At 38.5% G+C, this 22,796-nt stretch overlaps 2 protein-coding genes across 4 annotated transcripts in view; one reads left to right on the forward strand and one right to left on the reverse strand.

Annotated features, from left to right (window-relative positions):
- On the reverse strand, positions 1 to 9,175 carry LOC130919894 (solute carrier family 22 member 7-like). Its single transcript, XM_057842525.1, has 10 exons — positions 8,798 to 9,175; positions 6,645 to 6,748; positions 6,411 to 6,565; positions 6,170 to 6,338; positions 5,976 to 6,099; positions 5,786 to 5,895; positions 5,183 to 5,397; positions 5,003 to 5,111; positions 4,714 to 4,920; positions 1 to 626 (listed from the first exon to the last, which is right to left on the reverse strand). The coding sequence occupies exons 1-10, from the start codon at positions 9,170 to 9,172 to the stop codon at positions 596 to 598; spliced, it is 1,599 nt and encodes a 532-aa protein (XP_057698508.1). The 5' UTR covers positions 9,173 to 9,175; the 3' UTR covers positions 1 to 595.
- synpo2b (synaptopodin 2b) overlaps positions 9,043 to 22,796 on the forward strand; it is a 20,394-nt gene continuing 6,640 nt past the window's right edge. Inside the window, exons 1-3 of one of the 3 annotated variants that reach the window (XM_057842524.1) lie at positions 9,043 to 9,149; positions 18,409 to 19,107; positions 19,730 to 21,705. In XM_057842524.1, coding sequence (XP_057698507.1) covers positions 18,450 to 19,107; positions 19,730 to 21,705 — 2,634 coding nt within the window. In that variant the 5' untranslated portion in view covers positions 9,043 to 9,149; positions 18,409 to 18,449. The other 2 variants (XM_057842523.1, XM_057842521.1) reach the window with 2 other exon arrangements.

Raw genomic sequence — 22,796 nt, forward strand, 5'->3', positions numbered from 1 at the left:
TTGCAAGGTTCAGAGTTCAAATCAAATGAAAACAAACAAACAAAATCTCAAAGGTTGAGTTTATGTGTATGTTCTTCCCAGTTTCTTTTTTATTTTTGTCTTTTTCCTCCCACATTCCAAAAACATGCATGTGAGGTTCACTTTAAATTGTCATTCTTCCAATTGGAGCGTTGCAGCCAGAAACAGCAATGACAAAAAAATTATAATATCAGGTCAAATAATACAGTACTTCTTTAATCCCCCTCACAGGGTCTCTGCTGTACAACAATACATCAGCCACCTTTGAAAGTTGAATAGGTCAATACATAAATCTTTTATAATTACACACACATTCTTCCAACTTATTTCCATATTTCCAAACCAAATTTTTAAAAATGCCCCTGACATAACTCTTCCAATGTCTAATCCTCATTTGTAATCATTTCCACACATTTGCATAACATAGGTTATTGTCGCCTCTAGTTCCAGTCAAATGAAGAGTAAGTTCTTGAGTTTTCAAACTTTATTGCCAAGTACTTTTGCAGTTCCAGAGTTGTTTCCTTTCCTGGGCAGACTGAAAAAAACTTGAACAGGCTGTACACAATTTCATTCTTCATTAGATGGTCTTAGCCGCAGTTATTTTTTCCCTGTAATGTAGTACATAGGATGTAGATTAGTTGTTTCATGCATGAAATATTTTGTTCACAAAAATACATATATGTATACAGTCATGTGAAAAAATTAGGACACCCCATGAAATATCCAGTTCTTTATTAAGAAATGTTCACATATCAATATCTGATCTTGTTTTTCTTTATCTCTGGAAAAGAAAGGGATTTAATTGCAGGTAAACAACAAAAATTAACATTGTTTTACTCATTAAACCAAATATATAAACAAAAATGCATATTCAAACTGAGGAAAAAGTTAGGACACCCTACAACCTAATAGCTAGTGTCTCCCCCTTTGGCTGAAATAACTTCAGTGAGACGCTTTTTGTAGCTATCTACCAGTCTTTGACATCGGTCTGAAGAAAGTTTGCCCCCACTCCTCAACACAGAATACTTTCAGCTGTGAGCTGTTTGAGGGGCTTCTTGCATGTACAGCCCGTTTCAAGTCACCCCACAGCATCTCAATGGGATTAAGATCTGGGCTTTGACTTGGCCATTTCAGGACTCATTTCGTCCTTTTCAGCCAGTCCTTGGTGGATTTACTGTCATTGTTGTTTTGGGTCATTATCATGTTGCAGGGTCCAGTTTCGCTTCAGCTTTAATTTTTTCACAGATTTTACATGTTCCTGAAGCACCCTCTGATACACGAAATGAAGTGGTGAATTCATGGTGGATTCTATGATGGTCAGCTGGCCAGGTCCTGTTGTAGCAAAGAATCCCCAAACCATGACACTTCCACCTCCATGCTTCACGGTTGGTATGAGGTTCTTTTTACTGAATGCTGCATTGGGTTTACGCCAAACATGTTTTCTGTGCTGGTGTCCAAATAATTCAATTTTAGATTCATCTGTCCAAAGAACATTATTTCAGAAGTCCTGGTCTTTGTTTACATTGACTCTGGCAAACTTCAGTCTGGCCTTCATGTTCTTCTTGGAGAGCAAAGGTTTCCTCCTTGCGCACCTCCAAGTTTAAACTTGTGAAGTCTCTTTCTGAACAGTAGCAAAAAGCCTACTGTAGGTCCCGTGATGACATTTTAGGGCATACCTAGGCATGTTGGCTGTTGTTTTGAATGTCCTTCACTTGTAGACTATTTTCCGGACAGTGAATTTGGCTGATTTTATATTCTTTTGAAATCCCTTACCAGACTCATAAGCGACTACAATCTTCTTTTTGAAGGCCTAAGACAGCTCCTTTGATCTCACCATGGTGTTTTCTCTCACTTCAATACTCAGGGGCACATCAAACTAAATGTGATGTTTAAAAAAGGAAGTTCTCCTTCAAAACACTATTGATGTTCTAATCATGTGCATCTGATGTGATACCCCTGTGGGCGATTTTAGCCATTTTAAGTGGGATTAAATGTGGGGGTGTCCTAATTTATTCCTCAAACGAAATTGCATTTATTTAAAATTACATTTTACAGAAAGTTATAAAAAAATATATCTTTTTTTTTCAGTTTTATATGTTTGGTTCTATTACTTGAATCTCTCAAGATTGTTAAAATTGATATTAAAATATTGATATGACCAAATATGTTAGACAACAGAGTGTCCTAATTTTTTCACATGACTGTATACACATTAAATGTTTAGACACATTTTCCACTGCACTGTACTTACTGTAGCTCATTGTAACTTGGCTCTACCTGAGAATGTTTGGGACAGTTGTTTTGTCCACTTTAAAATTTTATAGGAGTAAACTATTAAACTCATGAAACAGTGAAGAAGGCAATCGGAATGTAACATGTAGACAAATAATAATTAAGAAAGACAATAGTCATTTGTGGAGAATGTGTAGCACACTAGGCAACACAATGTTGTTTCAGGTATGACAGTTTTTTAAACAAATTTTTGGGTGCAGAATCTAAAAATGTTCCAAGTTTTCTCTATCATGTCAATTTTTTAAAATAAACTATTGAATACTGTCAGGCCGAGTTGACGAGGTGGACTCAGCTGTGGAGTACTGGCTACAAAAACTTTATTAAGAAAACAAAGGTTCTTCCACTGGCATGAGGGGATGAGGAAAAGTGCAAACATAAAACACTCCAAACGGAGGAAAAAGCCAAGACAACTAAGATAAAAAATTTCAAACACAAAGCGCTCCAAATGGAGGATAATATCTAGACAACTATGATTGCTCAAAAACTAGGCTGATGTGATCACATGGTTAGTAAGACAATTTGGCACAAGACAAGGGAGATGCAGACTATTTATACACTTCTGGAGAAATTACTCCGGGTCTTTGCTGTGTGGAGATACAGATCCTGGCCCCACCCTGGTAGGTTTGGGAAATTTCGGGAACAATATCAGGTCACTTCCTGTTGATTTGGGGGCATTTGGAGGGCGTGGTCTGGTCATATCAGGTCATTTGGGGAGATTTTGGGGGCGTGGCCTGGTCATATCAGGTCATTTGGGAACATTTGGGGAGCGTGGCCTAGTCATATCTTGTCATTTGGGGACATTTGGAGGGTGTGTCCTAGTCTTATCAGGTCATTTGGGTACATTTGGGGGGTGTTTCCTGGTCATTTCATGTTGATTTGGGGACATTGTTTTTTTTTTGCCATTGAAAATGAATGGGTCCATGGCTGTCAATGGCATCGATTTACGTAGGCGTCAATGAAATCCAAGCACGTTGGCATCAAGAGAATGGACAAACATGCCTGTCAATGGCATTAAAAAAAGTAAATGTTAATGGAAATGAATGGGAAATTTGGACATCAATGGCTGTCAATAGCATCACCCTCCATAAGCTTCAGTGGAATCGGGGACATTTGGGAGACACATCCTATTGACATCTGGTCATTTCCTTTTGATTTGGGGACATTGTTTTTTTTTGCCTTTGAAAATCAATGGGAAAAAATTTGGACGTCCATGGCCGTCAATGGCATTGAAATCCATATGCGTCAATGGAATCCAAGTACTGTACATTGGCATCAATAGAAATGACATACATCGCCGTCAATGGCCTCTGTCTAAATTGGCCTCAATGCATAATTAATGCCATTGGAAATGAATGGGAAATTTGGAGGACCACAGCCGTCAGTGGCATCGACATACAGTACATAGGCGTCAATGGAATCCAAGTACATTGGCATCAATAGATTCGACATAAATGACCGTCAATGGCATCAATGCATTGTAAATTCCACTGGAAATTACATTGGAATTGAATGGGAAATTTGAACGTTGCATCCTATTTAAAATGAATGGGAAAGTTTTTGGCAAATTCCCGGGGAACCGTAATTTTTTTTTCCAAATTCTGTATACAACTTTTATGCCCCTCACTGTCCCGGAATTTTGGATGTCCAAATTATGTGATTTGGTCAAAAATTGTAGGACTAGATACATTTAAAAATCTTTTTTTTTTGTTGGTTTTTTTTTGAGAAATTGGTGAAAAATTCGTGTTTATGGGCGAACGCAATATTTTTCGGGTTCGTTCAAAAAAATCCCTGCATCGCTGGAAAATTCCAGTCGTTTCGATATACGAACGGTGCTGATCGGTCAAACAGTTCGGGCTGTGCGGCGCGCCGAAGAAATCCCATTCAAAAAAAAAACAAAAAACCCCCAGAATAACACTATCTGGGTCGACCCAGATAACAAGAGGTAATGGGCAACAGGTGGAAACAATAGGTGATTAGGTGACAAGAGGAAGGGCAAGTGTACAGACACAAGGAGGGTGAAGCCTTCAAAATAAAACAGAAAAAAACACGACACAATTCCCTCATGACGTGATGGATACATGTTTTCTTAAAAAAACAAAACAAAAACTGCACTTCACATACGAGCTGGTTTTAGAATTGTTGTTTTAAATATTGACATACTGTCAATGAACTATGTAAGAAACATTATTTGAAAAATTTGCTTCACCAACAATCAATCAGGACTGGTTTATTTCATCCCGGGTGGTATCATTTTAACATGGTAGGAACCCCAGCTGACTAGAAATAGTACTTTGGCTTGCCAATGAGAAACTGTTGGTAGTGAGTGAAGCTAAAGATAAGCTACTGTAAGAACCATGCAGTGAAAAAGGTGCAGAAATGCCAAAACAGGTGTCACCACTTTACCTTGGTTTGTCAATATCCTCAATGAACTCAGGCATTTTTGTATTTCGGGTTTCAGGCAGGAGTAATGCCACTAAACCAGACACAACTGCCATTCCGCAGTAAGTCATAGAGGGTAGGAGAGGCCACATATCCTCAAGAAGAACAATCAATGGAGATATAGAAACGGCCAGCCGTGCCACAAAGGATGTGTAACCTACACCATTCTGTCTGGATGAAAAAAAAGTTTCATGTAATGCACAACCGGATTGGAATATTAAAAGTAGTTGACTTAAGACTGTTACTGACTAACCGTATAACTGTAGGATATAACTCAATTGTGTAGAAGAATATGACTGTAAACGATGCTTCAGACACAGCTTTACCTAGGACTCCAAAAATTGTACGAATGATCCACTTTTCTAAAGGATGTTTAAACATTTGATCAGATTGTATACTGTATGTAATGTAAGCCTTTCCTGTATTTAACTACCTTTTGAGACAAACATGTTGATGAATAGGAAGAGCCCAGTCGAGAGCAAGGTCCCTGCCTGAGAAACTTTTCTCCCAATTTTTTCCATTAAGAAATAAAGGGCAATCTTCATTGGCAGTTCCGTTGATGCAAATATAAATTGAGTGAGGTACAGGTTTAACCCAAACCCACTGATATTCAGACTTATTCCATAGTAGGTAAATGCAACACCGAACCTGAGAAAAAAACAAACAAACAGAATTATTCCACAATAAAACGTGAACACATTAAGTTTTATAATTTTCTGCCTTTTAAATTCACACTTTCATATCCAGTATTTATTAGATAAACAGTTTGACATTTGAGTGGTAAATCAGACAATGACTAGCTGGAGGCTTGAACTGTCCAGAGTACAGAAATCTACATAAACATACTATTTAACTTATTTTTCCAGAAACCTAAAACTAACCGTCTTAATACTTCAACAAGGTGCAACCTTTGAGCTTCAGCAAAAATAAAACAACAGTATTCCATTATATCTGCTTCATCAATGAATTGCTCAGTGACAAAGTACCATGTGGAAAATTTTACCAATAAAATTTTCTTTTAAACTTCATAACTTACCATACAATGCCAGAGCATATGGCAATTTTTCGTATGTTTGTTGTTTTGAAAAGATCAAGAAAAGTGTACTTCTTGTCATTGGTTTCAGTTTCAACAGATTCCAGTAATGACTGCAAAGCAAAGACGTAAACATTTGCTTCAGGGTGACCTCAACACTGACTGAACCATAGGAAAAAATGTCGAAATGTACCATTGGCGTGATGGAGGCCATGTACGTGTATCTGTTGTTCATTTTTGCACATTGATTGATGTAATAATGGGCCTCGTTCACCTTCCCTTTAGCCATGAGCCACCTCCCAGACTCTGGAAGCCACCTGAACATAGATATATTGTATCAAATCCAAAATAACTGCATGCTCATTGGAAGCTCTGCACCTTTAATACCTCCAAGCAACCAGGGACAGTATTAGGGGTGAAGTTACAGCTAGAATGAGGAGCCTCCACTCGTTTACCATGTATGCAATTCCAACCAAAACGCAGTTTCCGAGTGTCCAATCAAAACTGAAGATGATACCAAAGAGAGTCCTCTGTTCCACACCCAACCACTCTAAATCTGAGGAGAGAACTGTGTAAGACTTGGTAGAAAGCCAATGTGGTGAAATATAAAAAATATGACTGAGAGTACTTAGAACAATGGAGATGATACTTATTCCAGATAGGGACATCCCGGTAAAAAAACGCATTACTCCAAACATTACATAGGATGTGGAGAACGCACTTAGCACGGCAAACGTCATTGTTGACAAATAGGACACCAACAGCATCCGCCGCCTGCCAAACCTGCTCACAGAAAAGAAGGATGCTTTTTACTGGAGTACAACAATACATTCCATGTAACACAAGAAATAGTTCAATGTACCGGTCACTAAGATATCCAAATAAAGGGGCTCCGCACATGACACCAATGAAGAAGATGGTGGCCGTTGCCTTGTTCATACCTTTCCTGCTGCACACAAGATCCCACTGTGAAGAAACAAAAATGTTACATTTTATTTAAATATGCACAATATCTTTATCACGTATATTTAATCTTTCAACATTACATCAAATGGCCATTAATTATCCGAAGCAGCTACAACGCAGCCAAATTTGTTTTGTTCCTTTTCCCCTTTGAGCAGGAATTAGTCCTTTAAATTTCAGAAATACATGAAAGCAATTGTGGATCAGGTTTTTTTTTTTTTTTTTTTGCGGTAAACCAAATTACACGCAACGGCCACCAGGATGTTGTACTGAATGAAACAGTCATGACACAAAAAATGGACTTTATTTTCTTCGACTCAGTAAGTTGCTGAAATATTTGTCATTTTTTAAAGAGGGGATAAAGAATACCTGTGAATAGACATGTGCCAGTTCCAGGACCAGTTTCAAGGTATACCGTGGTATGAAAAAGTCACGGTTTCAAAACCGCAAAAAATATTCCGTCATACCGTCCTTAAGGTATTAGCTATTTTTTATGTCCCAAAAAGGCAGGGAGAAATCCCTCACTTGCAGCTGCAAGGCTCAACCCTCCTCCAACGGTTGTTGCTCACTGTCAGTGAGTCAGCTGTGCTACACGATGGCTGAAGAAGGTGAAACTCTTGAACTTTTTCCCCCCATCGAAGAAAATAAAATTGCTGGTATGGGAATACTGCGGCTACAGAAAAGTTACAGACGGCCGTGGCTTAGAGGAAGAGAGCCAACTGACATGTAAAACATGTTTGCGGTGGGTGGCTGCCAAGGAGGCAATACATATGATTTCACATTTATACAAACTTAAAGGTTAACAAACACTGTCATTAATGTTTCTCACCAGCTACGAGAGTTAACTCCAGCATGTTTAGTGTGTCTAGTGGTGGTAAAACGTGGTATTTTTTTCTCTCTGGCAAGTGTGTGTGTTGAGAAAGAGTGTGTGTGTATAATGTAAGGATGGTACGAGTCATACACATGTGCTTTTTATGGAAAATAATTCAATTATTTTTGTTCTGATGGTAATAATGTTGAACTGTGGCTGTGGGTTTAGGCTCACCTGATGGACTGCCTATGTTTTAATTTTATTTAGAATACTTTTTATTTTTTTAATTTTAATTTAACATTATGAATATGTTCCAATTTGCTCCATCCATTGAACAGGATTTTTATTTTTCAAAACATATGAAAAATAAAAATCCTGTTCAATTGATTTTTTTTTTAAGTAGCAAATTTTAGAGATGTAATTGCCATACCGTGAAACCGTGAAATTTTGGCTGAAGGTTATCATACCGTCAGAATCTCATACCGGCACATGCATACCTGTGAGTATTTTATATTATCTGTTTACATGTTGCTCTACCCCTTGTGTTGAAATAGCAGTTGCTCTCTTAAAGAAGCACTCTACTCAGCTTCCAATTATTTGAACTGTTTCATGCATAAATTAGGTCAAAATGGAAATGTGCACATGGTTGAAGTGTGTTATCCAAGTCTTGGCAATGTTCTTCGAGCATAGTCCATGTTTATTTAGAAAATTCTGTTTTTCAGGTTTTCAGAAAGTTGTTTGCCATGAGATGCCACATTGAACTTTCAGTGTGAGTGTGTAAGATCTGTTATACCAAATTTAACACGAGTGCAACCTATTCACACCTAAGATTATGTAACATTAGTGAGTCACGTGACACTAAGGAAAAAGACTGACTGAGCTCAATTCAGGCATTTTCACTTAGGGGTGTACTCACTTTTGTTGCCAGTGGTTTAGACATTAATGGCTGTATTTTGAGTTATTTTGAGGGAAGAATAAATTTACGCTGTTATATAAGCTGTACACTGACTACTTTTCAATGTGTCTAAAAGTCATATCTTCAGTGTTGTCCCATGAACAGATATAGTTAAATATAAATATAATAGAAATGTGATGTGAGACTGCTAGTCAGGGTCCAGTTAGTTTTATAATGTGTGATGAGGTTTTAGATTTACTCAAAATCATAACGGCCTTGAAATTACATGAGCTGTGACTTGTAGCTATGGAGAGTGGATTACAAAACGAAAGAAAAACTAACTTACTTCTGTTGCCAACGTTGATTGAAAATCTTGTTTGTCATACACCCATCCATTTTGACACTGAACAATAGATGGCTCCTCACTGCTGTTCAAAAGATGCGGATGTCGAGGCTTGGAAAACATTAGACAGGAGCTCAGAGTCCCATCCAACTCTGTCGGAATAGCAACAGCCATCTTCTGCTCCAAGCTTAAATTTGAGGAGATGCTGTAGTTATCCAGTGCGCTGATGTTGCAGTAGTGAAAGGGAACCGCAGCCATGAAGTTATTCAGCAGGAAGTGACAAGGTAGCGTGACTCGAGAAAGGACCTGGATCAAGATTAACTTAATTTGGAATTTTCCAACCCCGCCAATTTCTGTGAGTATGTTGTCAAATTTCATTTTGATTTGTTTCTGGAGTCACTGAGATGAGCTTCCAACATAGATGGAAGTAAAGTGCGCTCAGCCCTGAGCAAGGTAAGCTTTATCATTGCTTTGTTAATAATTACAAATTCCCTTAACTCTCAAGCCACCAAATTATTTCAGTGAATAATACGACTGAATGGGATCATTTGGGACCCTATTTACGTTACATTGGAATAATTCTATATAAATAATTGTTTTCCGGTTTATATTTTAAGAAGTTTATTTTCAATGGTGTGTTGTGTGTCCATCATCTTATGTAATAAGGAATAGATTTTTTTTTTTTTTTTAACAAAAAAGAAACCAAGAGCTTCACACCAATAGAAAATATTGCATGTAAAATATACATATGTTATATTTTATTATCAATTTTCATGAATGACAACAACAAATCACAGTTTCTTTGCACAAAAAAACGAATCGTCTGCCGTAGCAATTATGATTGATTCATCTTCAGCACCACTTATAAAATGGTTGAAGTACTGGTTCAACTTTTTTACATAATTTAAAGCAAAATCATGGGTGGCATACATAAGCGGATTTTAAGGGGGGGGGGGCAGTCCCCCCCGGTGGCCAAAAAGTGTTGTTGCATGTAATTGACTTTCCTATATATATAAAAGTTGTAAAGCAAAAAAACTACAACAATAATGAATGAAATGAACATAAATATATATTTTTATAATGGGTCAAAATTATTTTTCAAACACTTTAGACTGTCATTTGCTTTGCATATAATTTTCACACACAAAAAACAAAATAAAAAATGTTTTTTTTTCGTTGATTGAAAATATATATATATTTTTTTGATTGAAGCAACTTTTTTTTTGGGGATTGAATGATTTAAACACAAATATCCAATTCATGATATGGCCCAAACACAAAAAGGATTGCTTCAATCAAAGAAAACTTTTTCAATGAAAAATTAAGTGTGCAAATGCAAATTTTTCAATCTCAAAGACTTTTTCCCATTCAAAAACTTTTTCTATGATTGAAATTTTGCTTTTTTTTTTTTTTTTTTTTTGATTGAAGTTGTCAGGAATGAGCGGGCAGGCAGGCAGGTTGTGTGGACCCAAATGCAGGGAAAACGAAAAAGGCAGCGAGGCAGGTGGCAGTGAACTCAAAAAACGTTTTAATAATAGCTAACAAAAATCACAAAGTACAAACAAAAAGACTATGGATCAAACGGCAAGGTTCAAACCAAAACTTACTTAAACAGAGGGACTGGTACACGAGGGCGTTGACCGGACTTGAAATTGACGTTCGCATAGACAGACATTGACATAGACAATGACGCAACAAGGAGTGGCAAGAAACTGGGTCATTATATACGCAGACAAGGGGTAACGAGACGAGGAACAGCTGGGTAACACAGGTGGATGCAGATTGCAGGATACACTGGGAAAACACACACAGGTGAGAGCAATGGGTAATCACAGGGACAAGTCACACAAGGAGAAACCAAACACAAAACCTAACAGAAGTGATTTTTCTTTTCGAAAATAAATGTTTTTTTGAAGCAACTTATTTTTTGATTGAATAATAAAGGCAAAAATGTCCTAGCCAAAATGTTGCCCATACACAAATCACCATTACTCCAATCAAAAAAGTCCCCCAAAATACAATCCCCAATAAATAAATAAATAAATAAATAATAACAATTCAAAGAAAAATAGCTTTCACATGCAAGTTTCAAATTTATTTTTGGATTCAAACACATTAAAAAAAAAAAAAAATTTTATTGAAGGTCCTTTTTTTGGTTGAAAATATATATTTTGATTGAAGCAGCTTTTTTTTTTTTATTGAACTTTTTTTGATGGAATAATAAAGACACAAATCTGCCTCCATATGGCTCCGCCCAGGGGATACAATTTTTGACTGGGGTAACTCCATTGGCACGACACTGGCGGGCGTACCATATTCAATGGATGACGATCTTGGCGAAAAGTATTGCCTAAGCAGCCTGATTTAGAATTCCCCTCAACAATGATGGGAAACAAAAAAAAAAACGCCAATTTTCAACTTATTATTATAAATATTCTTGTAAATTAATCTTTTTGCTGACACTGCGTTTCGGGGTCATCAACATGTTGTGCCCCCCTTGCCCCAAAAGTCAAAATTTCTGCTACATACGCAACACGCATACAGTATTATAATTTTTGTGTTTAACCTCCAAGCATTTTCTATTTTAATGATGGTAGGTGAAGGCAAACATGACTGTTATCTGACCTGTACATAATAATCTGAAACATGCATGGATGGTTTACGATAAATGGAAAAGCTACACTACTGTTCTGATATTTGCCCATTTTCCATTCATATTACACATTTCAACTGCAATAATAAGAAAATCCAGTTAATTAAAATGAACCAGATTAGACTTATGCCCATATTGGGACATCTTGCCGAAAAGTGATTACTGTAGAGCTGAATTTACGCACAGCCTTAAGTACCTCTACAAAAAGTATTTCATTGGAATATGAAGGCCCAATTTGAAAGAAGTCTATTTATGCTAATGTCAAGGACATGACTCGTCCTTACTGGAGCCATGTGAGATGCTAACTCAACTGTGTCCAAGGGAGCTTCAACACCTTTTCTCACTCTTTAAATAGAGTAGCAAAGTCACTCCAGCCAGTTGGTAGGTGACCCAAACTTCTTCAATTCTCTGTTTTCTTGTCTGTGCTTGGATTCTATTTTCCATCAATGGTTTTCCAAACAAGGAGATTAAGAGTATAAAAAGCTGTTATCAACTAAAGAGAGTAGCCATTTCAGGGACGCACATTGAGCTCGGAATAATTGTAAGTAACAATTTTTCACAACTGTGCTACTGCTAGTATGTATGCATTGCATATGCATACAGTATATACAGTACTTGAATTTCTTTTATAATTTGGTTGCTGCTATCTAATGCCTTGCAGCATGACATTAGAGCAATGTTATTTGTAAATAAAACATTTTTCAAACATATTGTTTGGTGTAATAAAATGTAAAATTAAGAGAAAAACATGCTGCTACTGTACGTGTTTAAAGAGAAATCTGTACGAGTGTTATTAGCTTCTTTTGATCTTATAACGAGGAAAACAAAAATGTTAACTTTGACCAAGCTTCTTTATAGGTAACCCATAATTTCATAGAGTCTGGTTTATGTCGGTCGACCATGAGGTTTAGGTCATCCTGCTACACATTTTGACATCACTAAAATCATTACCTCCTTGTTGAGGTATTACTATGGAAAGATCTAATCTGCTCGAGGTCAATCCTAAAGGGGGGTCATACCCACATCACTCATTTTTTCTAGAATATCAACTTCCTGTTGCCATGGAGATGGGCAACCGTAGCAAAAGTAATGCCTTACTAGGAAGCAGAAATTCTTGCTGCACTAAGTCTTAAGTGGTAAAATGAAGTGGAACCAAAAGTGAAGAGGGGGCGAGAGAAGGCATAAGCTGGAACAAACATTAATGTTGTAGTCTGAAGCAATGTATATATTGTCCCAACATGCGATGCAATAATGTATGCAATACACAAAGTGAAATTCTGATTCAGTTTAACAAATTGTGTTGCCATGTAGTTTACAGTGAAAATTTATTAAGCAAATTGAATTTAAAGTGCCTATGACAGCAAAAAGCATGTTTATTTCATATTTCACGCGGTACTTTATGCTCCTGAATGAAATGGACCGATTGGATGTGAGTGGAAGCGATCAATTTATTGTATATACTCATTTTTTCGAATCCTGCGCCATGAAATTGAACAACTTCCTGTATTGAGGAGGAATGCGAATGTGACGTCACCCGGGTCAGGATCTCACAATACAGCATTGCATGCAGACTGACTGCAGATTCAACTGATTTTGCAGATTAATTCGTATATTTTTCGCATCACGCCAACCAAATGTGCTGCAGGGTTTTGTTGCCGCACCAGGGAGAGGCGTGTGAGCCTTTTTGGGTTTTAAAAAGTTCCCGTTAGGGTTAGGGTTACCCGATAACCCGACAACTGTGGGACTGTTGGACATACGAGGAAGTGAGTAAAGGGTCAGGGTTAGGGTTACGTCGTGTTTTGTATTACGTCAAATACTGGGATCATGGCAGACATTTTAACACAGAGGTGGCTTGCATTTTGTGGCTCACAATGCTCCTTGTCCACCGAGAATGCCACTCGGCCGATGATCGGCGGCTTGTCGTACACCTCTCTCGGTCCTCTTCGTGTGAGCGCTATACTCGGCTAATGCTCGTGCGGTTCTCCATATCGTCCTGTTCGCGTGGCTGGAAATAGACCACTATCCTTGGGTTGGGCTCGAGCAGCTACGCGCTCCTCCAACGTCGGCCGGTTTGTCCGGCGGTCATTCTCCAGCTGCTTCCCCGGCGAACGAGCTCTCCTGCCCGCAGCAGGGGAACGATGAGCTGTAACTTGTTCGCCACCGGGGGGGTTGCTGATCAGCAAAGACAATCGACAACCGCACCCAGCTGCCATGTGAGATGAACCGGGGGCCTCCTGGTTTGTTTACGCTCTCCGAAGCCGGGGCAGGGAAATGACAAAAGCCGGACTAACTCCGGTGGCATAAAATATCGATCGGGAGGGGCAAGAAGTCGACAGTTTTGACCATTATGGAGTAATTTTGCCATGTCGTACTGAATAAATACATTTTTAATATTTCATATTCAATTTAGCACATGACTGTTATTTATCATGACCATACCATTTATTTAGCAATTGAGGAAAAATACTTGGATAAAATGAATATCCTGTAAAAATATTGGAGAGATTGAAACAATGGCATTTTGCTGCTCTGTTTGTCGCATTTTCCTCATTCTGAATAATTCCCCCTCAATGGGCTGAATTCTTAAATCAGATGAAATCGTGACCCTGCCGACATCATACTTCAGCTGGGAACGCTAGAGCGCTATAATGACAGGCAGGGCTAAACGGCAGATTAAAAGACTAATTTCTCGTCACCTGCGCTTTGCCAAATTGTTGTATATAGTCGAATCATCTCAAAATATGATTCTTATTCACATAATAATGCTTTTTAAGATGATTTTTTAATGCTGTCACAGGCACTTTAATAGTCAAACAATTTTGAACACTCCTCACCCGAGTCTGCCAATCCCATGTACAAATTACTTGAGTGCCTTTGGCTAAATTTCAGGACAGAATATAACCTTAGGAAAGCAATAAACACTGTTAAAGATTTTATGATTTTCCAAGAATAATAGCTGATTCCAACTACTGTATGTTCACCATTTTATATTTGAATCTATGTGTATCAGGTTTGTCCCCCAAATATAACCACTATGCCACCACCTTGTGGAACTAGCTACAAACAGGCATGTTAAAATGGTCTCGTAAAGGCTTACTCCTGTATGCCAAACCAAGGTCTTTGTGACAGTTTTATCTATTTATTTTTTTAATTCAGCTAAAAAAAAATATTAACCCACTGAATAATAAACAATGGCTTTAGTAGCTGGGCTTTACCATCTCCTTAACATTAAACAAGTAATGTCTTTAGGTCATAAATGGAAATGTTGCTGCAGTGCTCATTAAGGTGACATCAACCCTCCCTTTATAAACAGCAGAAGTTGGAGAGCATCCACCCAATTGTTTTTCTTCTGCTCTTGGACGGGAACACTGTTTCCTCATGATATTACATACCATTCCATTTAGAGCTTGAGTGAAATGGCAAAAGCAAAGTTGCGCTCCCTATAAGACCTCTGACTAAAATATTACCTAGCTGGAAATCTACTCCTTAAATACATAAGCGGATTTTAAGGGGGGGGGGGGGGGGGACCAGGCCCCCCCGGTGGCCGAAATGTGTCATTGCATGAAATTGACCTTCCTATATATATATATTTGGGCTGTCAAAATTATCGTGTTAACGGGCGTTAATTATTTTTTTTGTAATTAATCAGGTTAAAATATTTGACGCAATTAACGCACAAATACCCTGCTCAGAGAGATTACATTGACAGCACAGTGAAACGTGTACTTGTGTTTTTCGGAGTTTTGGCTCCCTCTGCTGGAGCTTGGGTGCGACTGATTTTATAGGCTTCAGCAACCATGAGCATTGTGTAAGTAATTATTGACATCAACAATGGCAGGCTACTAGTTTATTTTTGATTGAAAATTTTACAAATTTTATTAAAACGAAAACATGAAGAGGGGTTTTAATATAAAATTTCTATAACTTGTACTAACAGTTATCTTTTAAGAACTACAAGTCTTTCTATCCATGGATCGCTTTAACAGAATGTTAATAATGGTAATGCCATCTTGTTGATTTATTGTAATAATAAAGAAATACAGTACTTATGTACCGTATGTTGAATGGATATATCCATTTTGTGTCTTATCTTTCCATTCGAACAATAATTTTACAGAAAAATATGGCATATTTTATAGATGGTTTGAATTGCGATTGTGATTAATTACGATTAATTAATTAAAAGCTGTAATTAACTCGATTAAAATTTTTAATCATTTTACACCCCTAATATATATACAGTGCCTTGCAAAAGTATTCGGCCCCCTTGAATCTTGCAACCTTTCGCCACATTTCAGGCTTCAAACATAAAGATATGAAATTTAATTTTTTTGTCAAGAATCAACAACAAGTGGGACACAATCGTGATGTGAAACAACATTTATTGGATAATTTAAACTTTTTTAACAAATAAAAAACTGAAAAGTGGGGCGTGCAATATTATTCGGCCCCTTTACTTTCAGTGCAACAAACTCACTCCAGAAGTTCAGTGAGGATCTCTGAATGATCCAATGTTGTCCTAAATGACCGATGATGATAAATAGAATCCACCTGTGTGTAATCAAGTCTCCGTATAAATGCACCTGCTCTGTGATAGTCTTAGGGTTCTGTTTAAAGTGCAGAGAGCATTATGAAAACCAAGGAACACACCAGGCAGGTCCGAGATACTGTTGTGGAGAAGTTTAAAGCCGGATTTGGATACAAAAAGATTTCCCAAGCTATAAACATCTCAAGGAGCACTGTGCAAGCCATCATATTGAAATGGAAGGAGCATCAGACCACTGCAAATCTACCAAGACCCGGCCGTCCTTCCAAACTTTCTTCTCAAACAAGGAGAAAACTGATCAGAGATGCAGCCAAGAGGCCCATGATCACTCTGGATGAACTGCAGAGATCTACAGCTGAGGTGGGAGAGTCTGTCCATAGGACAACAATCAGTCGTACACTGCACAAATCTGGCCTTTATGGAAGAGTGGCAAGAAGAAAGCCATTTCTCAAAGATATCCATAAAAAGTCTCGTTTAAAGTTTGCCACAAGCCACCTGGGAGACACACCAAACATGTGGAAGAAGGTGCTCTGGTCAGATGAAACCAAAATTTAACTTTTTGGCCACAATGCAAAACGATATGTTTGGCGTAAAAGCAACACAGCTCATCACCCTGAACACACCATCCCCACTGTCAAACATGGTGGTGGCAGCATCATGGTTTGGGCCTGCTTTTCTTCAGCAGGGACAGGGAAGATGGTTAAAATTGACGGGAAGATGGATGCAGCCAAATACAGGAACATTCTGGAAGAAAACCTGTTGGTATCTGCACAAGACCTGAGACTGGGACGGAGATTTATCTTCCAACAGGACAATGATCCAAAACATAAAGCCAAATCTACAATGGAATGGTTCAAAAATAAATGTATCCAGGTGTTAGAATGGCCAAGTCAAAGTCTAGACCTGAATCCAATCGAGAATCAGTGGAAAGAGCTGAAGACTGCTGTTCACAAACACTCTCCATCCAACCTCACTGAGCTCGAGCTGTTTTGCAAGGAAGAATGGGCAAGAATGTCAGTCTCTCGATGTGCAAAACTGATAGAAACATACCCCAAGCGACTTGCAGCTGTAATTGGAGCAAAAGGTGGCGCTACAAAGTATTAACGCAAGGGGGCCGAATAATATTGCACGCCCCACTTTTCAGTTTTTTATTTGTTAAAAAAGTTTAAATTATCCAATAAATTTTGTTCCACTTCACGATTGTGTCCCACTTGTTGTTGATTCTTGACAAAAAATTAAAATTTTATATCTTTATGTTTGAAGCCTGAAATGTGGCGAAAGGTTGCAAGGTTCAAGGGGGTCGAATACTTTTGCAAGGCACTGTATAAAGTTGTAAAGCAATATAACTCCAACAAAAATGAATGAAATGAACAAAAAAATATATTTTTATAATTCGAACAGATCATGTGACTAGCACCTTAGACGGTCATTTGCTTTGTATATAATTCCCCCCCCCAAAAAAAAAAAATTGGGAAAGGGCATTTTTATTTTTCAAATAATATTTTTCTTTCATTGAAAATATTTTTTTGATTGAAGCAACTTTTTTTGGGATTGAATGATTTAGACACAAATGTCCTAATCATAATATGGCCCAAACACGAAAAGGATTGCTTCAATCAAATAATTTTTTTTAAAATGAAAAATTAAGTGTTCAAATGCAAATTTTTCAATTTCAAGTATTTTTTTCGCATTCAAAAATGTTTTCTATGATTTAAATTTTTATTTTTTTTTTGATTGAAGTGATTTTTCCTTTTGAAAATATAAATTTTTTTTAAACAACTTATTTTTTGATTGAATAATAAAGACAAAAACGTCCTAGCCAAAATGTGGCCCAAACTCAAATAAACATTACTTCAATCAAAAAAGTTGCTTCAATCCCCCCAAAATTCAATCAAAGAAAAATAGCTTTCACGTGCATTTTTTTTGAGTTTCAGATATTTTTTTTGGGTTGAAGCAACTTTTTTAAAATTGAAATTATATATTTTGATTGAAGCAACTTTTTTTTATTGAAGCAACTTTTTTTTTGATTGAATAATAAAGACACAAATCTACCTCCACATGGCTCCGCCCAGGGGATGCAATTTTTGACTTGGGTAACCACATTGGTACGACACCGGCGGGCATACCATATTCAATGGTTGACGATCTTGGTGAAAAGTACTGCCTAAGCAGCCTGATTTAGAATTCCCCTCAAGAATGATGGGAAACAAAAAACGCTCATTGCCAACTTATTATTATAAATATTCATGTAAGTTAATTTTATTGCTGACACTGCGTTTTTATGCGTTTAGGGGTCGTCAACATGTTGTGACCCCCCTGCCCCAAAAGTCAAACAACCGCCTATGCTTACATAAGCTAATCTTTGCAATGAAAACATAAATGCGACTGAAACAGCTCTTTTTCTTTCTATTTAAGGTATCGTTTGCGACGCTCAACATTTTGTAAGTGAATCAGAAATGGACGCAGAAACCGAGGACCCAGAGAACATTGAACCTTCAGCTCCCTGGTCAGGTTCTGATGGTTCCAGAGATTGTGGTTTCCTTGAATCCCCGGACGAATCCGATGATGAAGTTGAGTATAGTGATGGAGAAAGAAGCTTGGACACACAGCCCTATTCTTTCTGTAAGTGTGATGTGGAGTACCAAAAAGGTCTAAAATCACTAGAGTCAAAACTGGTCTGTAAGGAACAGTCTTTGAATGACCTGAGTGGTGGTGAGGAGGAAGGTTCATCCCAAGAAGTGGACATTTACTCTTATGACCCGGGAAAGACTGCACACAACAAAACCCTACCAACCTCACGGTTCTCAAAATCAAAGGGCCAAGACCCTGAGAGTGGGCAAATGCCAAGGCCGCTTACACATTCATCTTCCTCCTCCCTTGGACATGCTCCTGAAATGACCCTGAACACTGAGCCCCTGGGGGCCAGTTATAGGCAGGGCCAAGGGACTGGAAACAGGAGGGTTGGATCTTCAGAAGAAGGAGGGAGCAGCGAAGTAGCTCCTGCCACACTCATCTTTGGAATCTCAGATCAGGGTGCTGAGCAGGCAGAGAGGCGAAATCCAGGCTTTGACACAGGTCTCTGCAAACAGGACAGTCACCAGGGAAGGTATACACGTAAGTAAAGTATCGACATTTTACACTAACCTGTCTAACCCTGCTATTTTTGGATGGCTTTGGTAGGAAAAGATGTAAAGTTGAGGTATGCATGTACTGTATGTACATAAATTGAATAATGTCAAGTCATGACATTCTTTTGATTTTAAATGTCATAATTGGCTCAGATAAAACAGTATGTTTGCAAAGTGCAAAATGCAGATTTTTTTAAAGGAGAATTGCTGAAAAAATCCCATGGCTTTATTATTCAGAGAAAGATCAGAATAAAATATTACAATACGATACGGCGTCATAACCTTATTTGATAGACACTAGCATGTGTCAGCCCAGTCTGTCATTTGATCCTTTGTCCAAAGTGGGTTCCTAACTTTGACTCCCTCCCTAAGTTAGCAGTAAGTGAATATGATGCTTTTATTAGAGCGCTTGCTTTTGCATTGGGAGCTTTAGGACCCGTCAATGACTTCCTATTAGTTTGCTTTATCCATTTAACAGTGACAACTGTAACAAGGATGGCTTTAACCTGAAAGTGAGGTGGGATATTCAGAAACCCAAGTGTTGACTAAATCATTGATTTTTTTTTTTTTATTGACATGTTTATTCTCTTTCCCTATCTTTGCATTAGGGCTTGGTCAAGATGAAAGCCAATCACAAAGGCAGGTTAAGGAGAACAAGTCCAAATGTCAGCGAATTGCTCGCCTTCTAACTGAGGCACACAACCCTCAAAATAAGGGAGCCCTTTTGTTTAAAAAACGTCAGCAAAGGGTGAAGAAGTATACACTTGTAAGTTATGGGACTGGTGACAGTAAGTTTGACAGTCAAGAACAATTGGAAGAAAAAGCAGGTGATATCCAGGAGGCTGAGTTTGACTTTGTCAAAACTGACGATTCTGACTTTGGAGAAGAATACGCCGTATATCACAGGCAACATGATTTAAGTGTGAATTGGGGAAGTGTTGAAAAAATGGAAGTGTTATCTGGGACAACAGGAAAGGGAGTCTTGATGTTTGCGCACCGCCGTAAACGCATGGAAGAAGTTGTTTCAGAGCAAGAACGTCATAATAAAGGATTATATTTGAAAGCGCCGTCAGAACCTGGATTCCCAGTAGCAAAGAATATATACAACTTGAAGAAAATGTCTGATCATTCTGAACCGGTCAGCTACATGGATAGACACATTCATCAGATGAATCAGCAAAGATCTTTGGTTTCAAACAGGACAGCGAAGCCTTTTTTAGGAGTTGAACCTGGTCCAGCTTATAACAGGATGTCTGCTGGCCCTGCTGTTCCAGTGAGAAAAAATCCATCAACTGAATCAACATTTAAAGTACATGTTCCTATCATCTCAAACCCACATGTTTGGTCCCCGACTGCAGACATCATAGCCTCCAGAGACGAGCGAATAGCTATACCTGCAATAAGGGCTTGCAGTCTGCCAGAGTCAAGGCGTAAAAGCTCTAACAAACAGCATCAGACAACCAAAAAACAAGGATCAGATTCTCGGGAAAACAAAGCATATATGGAGTCAGAGGAAGACTGTTTTAGTCTGGGTGCGGAAGCATGTAACTTCATGCAACCCAGAGCAATTAAACTCAAGAATCCACCCCCGGTTGCACCAAAGCCTGCTATCAATCCAAAAAGTCCGCCATGGATAAGAGGCCCTCCGAGTGAACCCTGTCTTCCTCCAAGGAGTTCAATTTCACAAGCCAAGTATCGTTCGGGGCCCCAGCAACAGCACTGTTACTTGGACCAGCACTGCTCTCAACCTCAAAAGTTGGCCAACTGCTCGGAGGCAGATCAAGCACAGGCAACTATTCAAACACCTGCCATTGGCCGGGTATCGGTCAGCTCCTCTTTTAAGCCTCATATTCAGCCAACCACGACCAGCAGGAGCAAACCACTACCAAGAACTGCTGTGAGTATGCAGACACACTCTCCTTCTTTCAGCCCATTTCACTTACAGTCAACTGTGCGAAGTAAGCAAGAGAGTGTTCCAAGTTCTGTTGCCTCTTGTCCACCAAAACCAATGAAACCATTCACATCAAAAATGCCACTGCCTCCTCCAAAAGGTCAAGTCATTGGTGGAGGTTTTGATCGCACCATTACGGATGAAGGCATAGAGTCATCTTCCAAAAGACCATCCAGAATGGAGAAGTTTGTAGTTGGCAATCCAACATCAAACCAGGCTAGATGCACCTCTCCAACAATGTCATTACCCAACTCCTGGAGATATTCATCCAATATTCGTGCACCACCACCTTTATCATACAATCCGCTTCACTCCCCTTTTTATACTCCACCAGCAGTGAAAAAAACACAACCAACAAAAACCACAGTAATAACCAAATCAAGCCCAAAACATCTCAACACTTTAGATGTCATGAAACATCAGCCGCATTATTTGGATTCATCACTCTTCCACTATGAAGCAGTTCCAGAGGCTAAAAGCCCCAGTGCCAAACCCGCACCGCCGTCAAAGTTTGAAATGACCAAAAAACTCAAACAAAGATCTGCCCACTCTCATTCTCCTAATATCCCCGAGCCTGACTTTGAAAGCAAGTCAGAGACCTCTGCCAAGTCCTCAGCTAAGTCCTCTGGACCGGTAAGTTCATCAACCTCCTCCACCAAATCGGCTCAGCTTGTCGCAGTTGACGGTCACTTGGATGAAAAGCATACTGGCCATCACACAAGTGCTAAGCAAGCACCGAGCATTCAAGCTGCAAACACGCTTTTCCAGCAGTCGTCTAGGAGCGGCGGCTTAGCTTCTTCTTTCTTTTCTGCATCTTTAATCGCACCAAGCACACGTCTATTGGCTCCTCGGCCCAAATTTTCTGCTAAGAAGTCGGTAGCGACAACCAAACAGTGGAGGCCTGTTGCGATGCTAAATTAGCTCCAGAAATAACGTACTGCTGTCACAATGCAATCAACACTGGGATGACGGAAAACAGTTGTTTAAAAAAGCAGACAATAAAATGCTTCACTTGACAGCATGTGTCAAAGTATGAGCTTGAGCATGCTTCTTTGGAATAGAAACCTCAAGCTTTTCTAGGTCACCTTTCTGACAGTTGTTCAAACAGGAAGTCAAGGAGAATAAAGGATGATTCTCATTATGTGCTTTTATTTGTGCAGGATAATTCAACAATGATAAATAGATGTTTTGTCTACACCTGTATACTCATCCGTACAAAATATTACCGAAATGATAATACACTGACGTTGTATAGTATGTACACTTAAAAAAAAGATTTGAAATACAATAACTCCTTTTTGGTGTCTTGAGAGAATGTTTTTAATCATGAGGTGTGTTTAGGAGAAAAGTGCATGCACTTCTTGTATGCCATTTTGAATTCCTTCAATCTCATTCCAAGTCCTGAGACAATTTATATTCTATGCCAAATATGTTAAATATATTGATTGCGCATGGCCTGAAGTGGCACATTTAGTGACAAAAAAAATGTCTTCTCTCCTTTTTGTCTTTCTTTCTAATACAGTATGAAACTGTTTCATACACATCTTGTGTCAGCAGAATTAAAATTCTCTTTTCTCATTCTTGTGCACTTTCTATGTGTCCAACTACTGTTTCTTCTTTTTATCTGTCTTTTCCACTGCCATCTGTTTTACTGTCCGGTGATTTACTACCCAAATTCATCAGTTTATGGTATCAAATTAAAGCCTGAATCCAACGATATTTAT

The sequence above is a fragment of the Corythoichthys intestinalis genome, chromosome 8 (assembly GCF_030265065.1).
Source record: "Corythoichthys intestinalis isolate RoL2023-P3 chromosome 8, ASM3026506v1, whole genome shotgun sequence".
Classification (NCBI taxonomy): Eukaryota; Metazoa; Chordata; class Actinopteri; order Syngnathiformes; family Syngnathidae; genus Corythoichthys; species Corythoichthys intestinalis.

Coding starts and splice junctions, on each gene's coding strand:
- LOC130919894 (XM_057842525.1), bottom strand. CDS start 9,172: ATGAAATTTGACAACATACTCACAGAAATTGGCGGGGTTGGAAAATTC. Junction 5,896..5,975: donor TGGCCTCCATCACGCCAATG/GTACATTTCGAC, acceptor TTTGCTTTGCAG/TCATTACTGGAATCTGTTGA. Junction 5,398..5,785: donor ATATGCTCTGGCATTGTATG/GTAAGTTATGAA, acceptor TTTTTTTCTCAG/GTTCGGTGTTGCATTTACCT.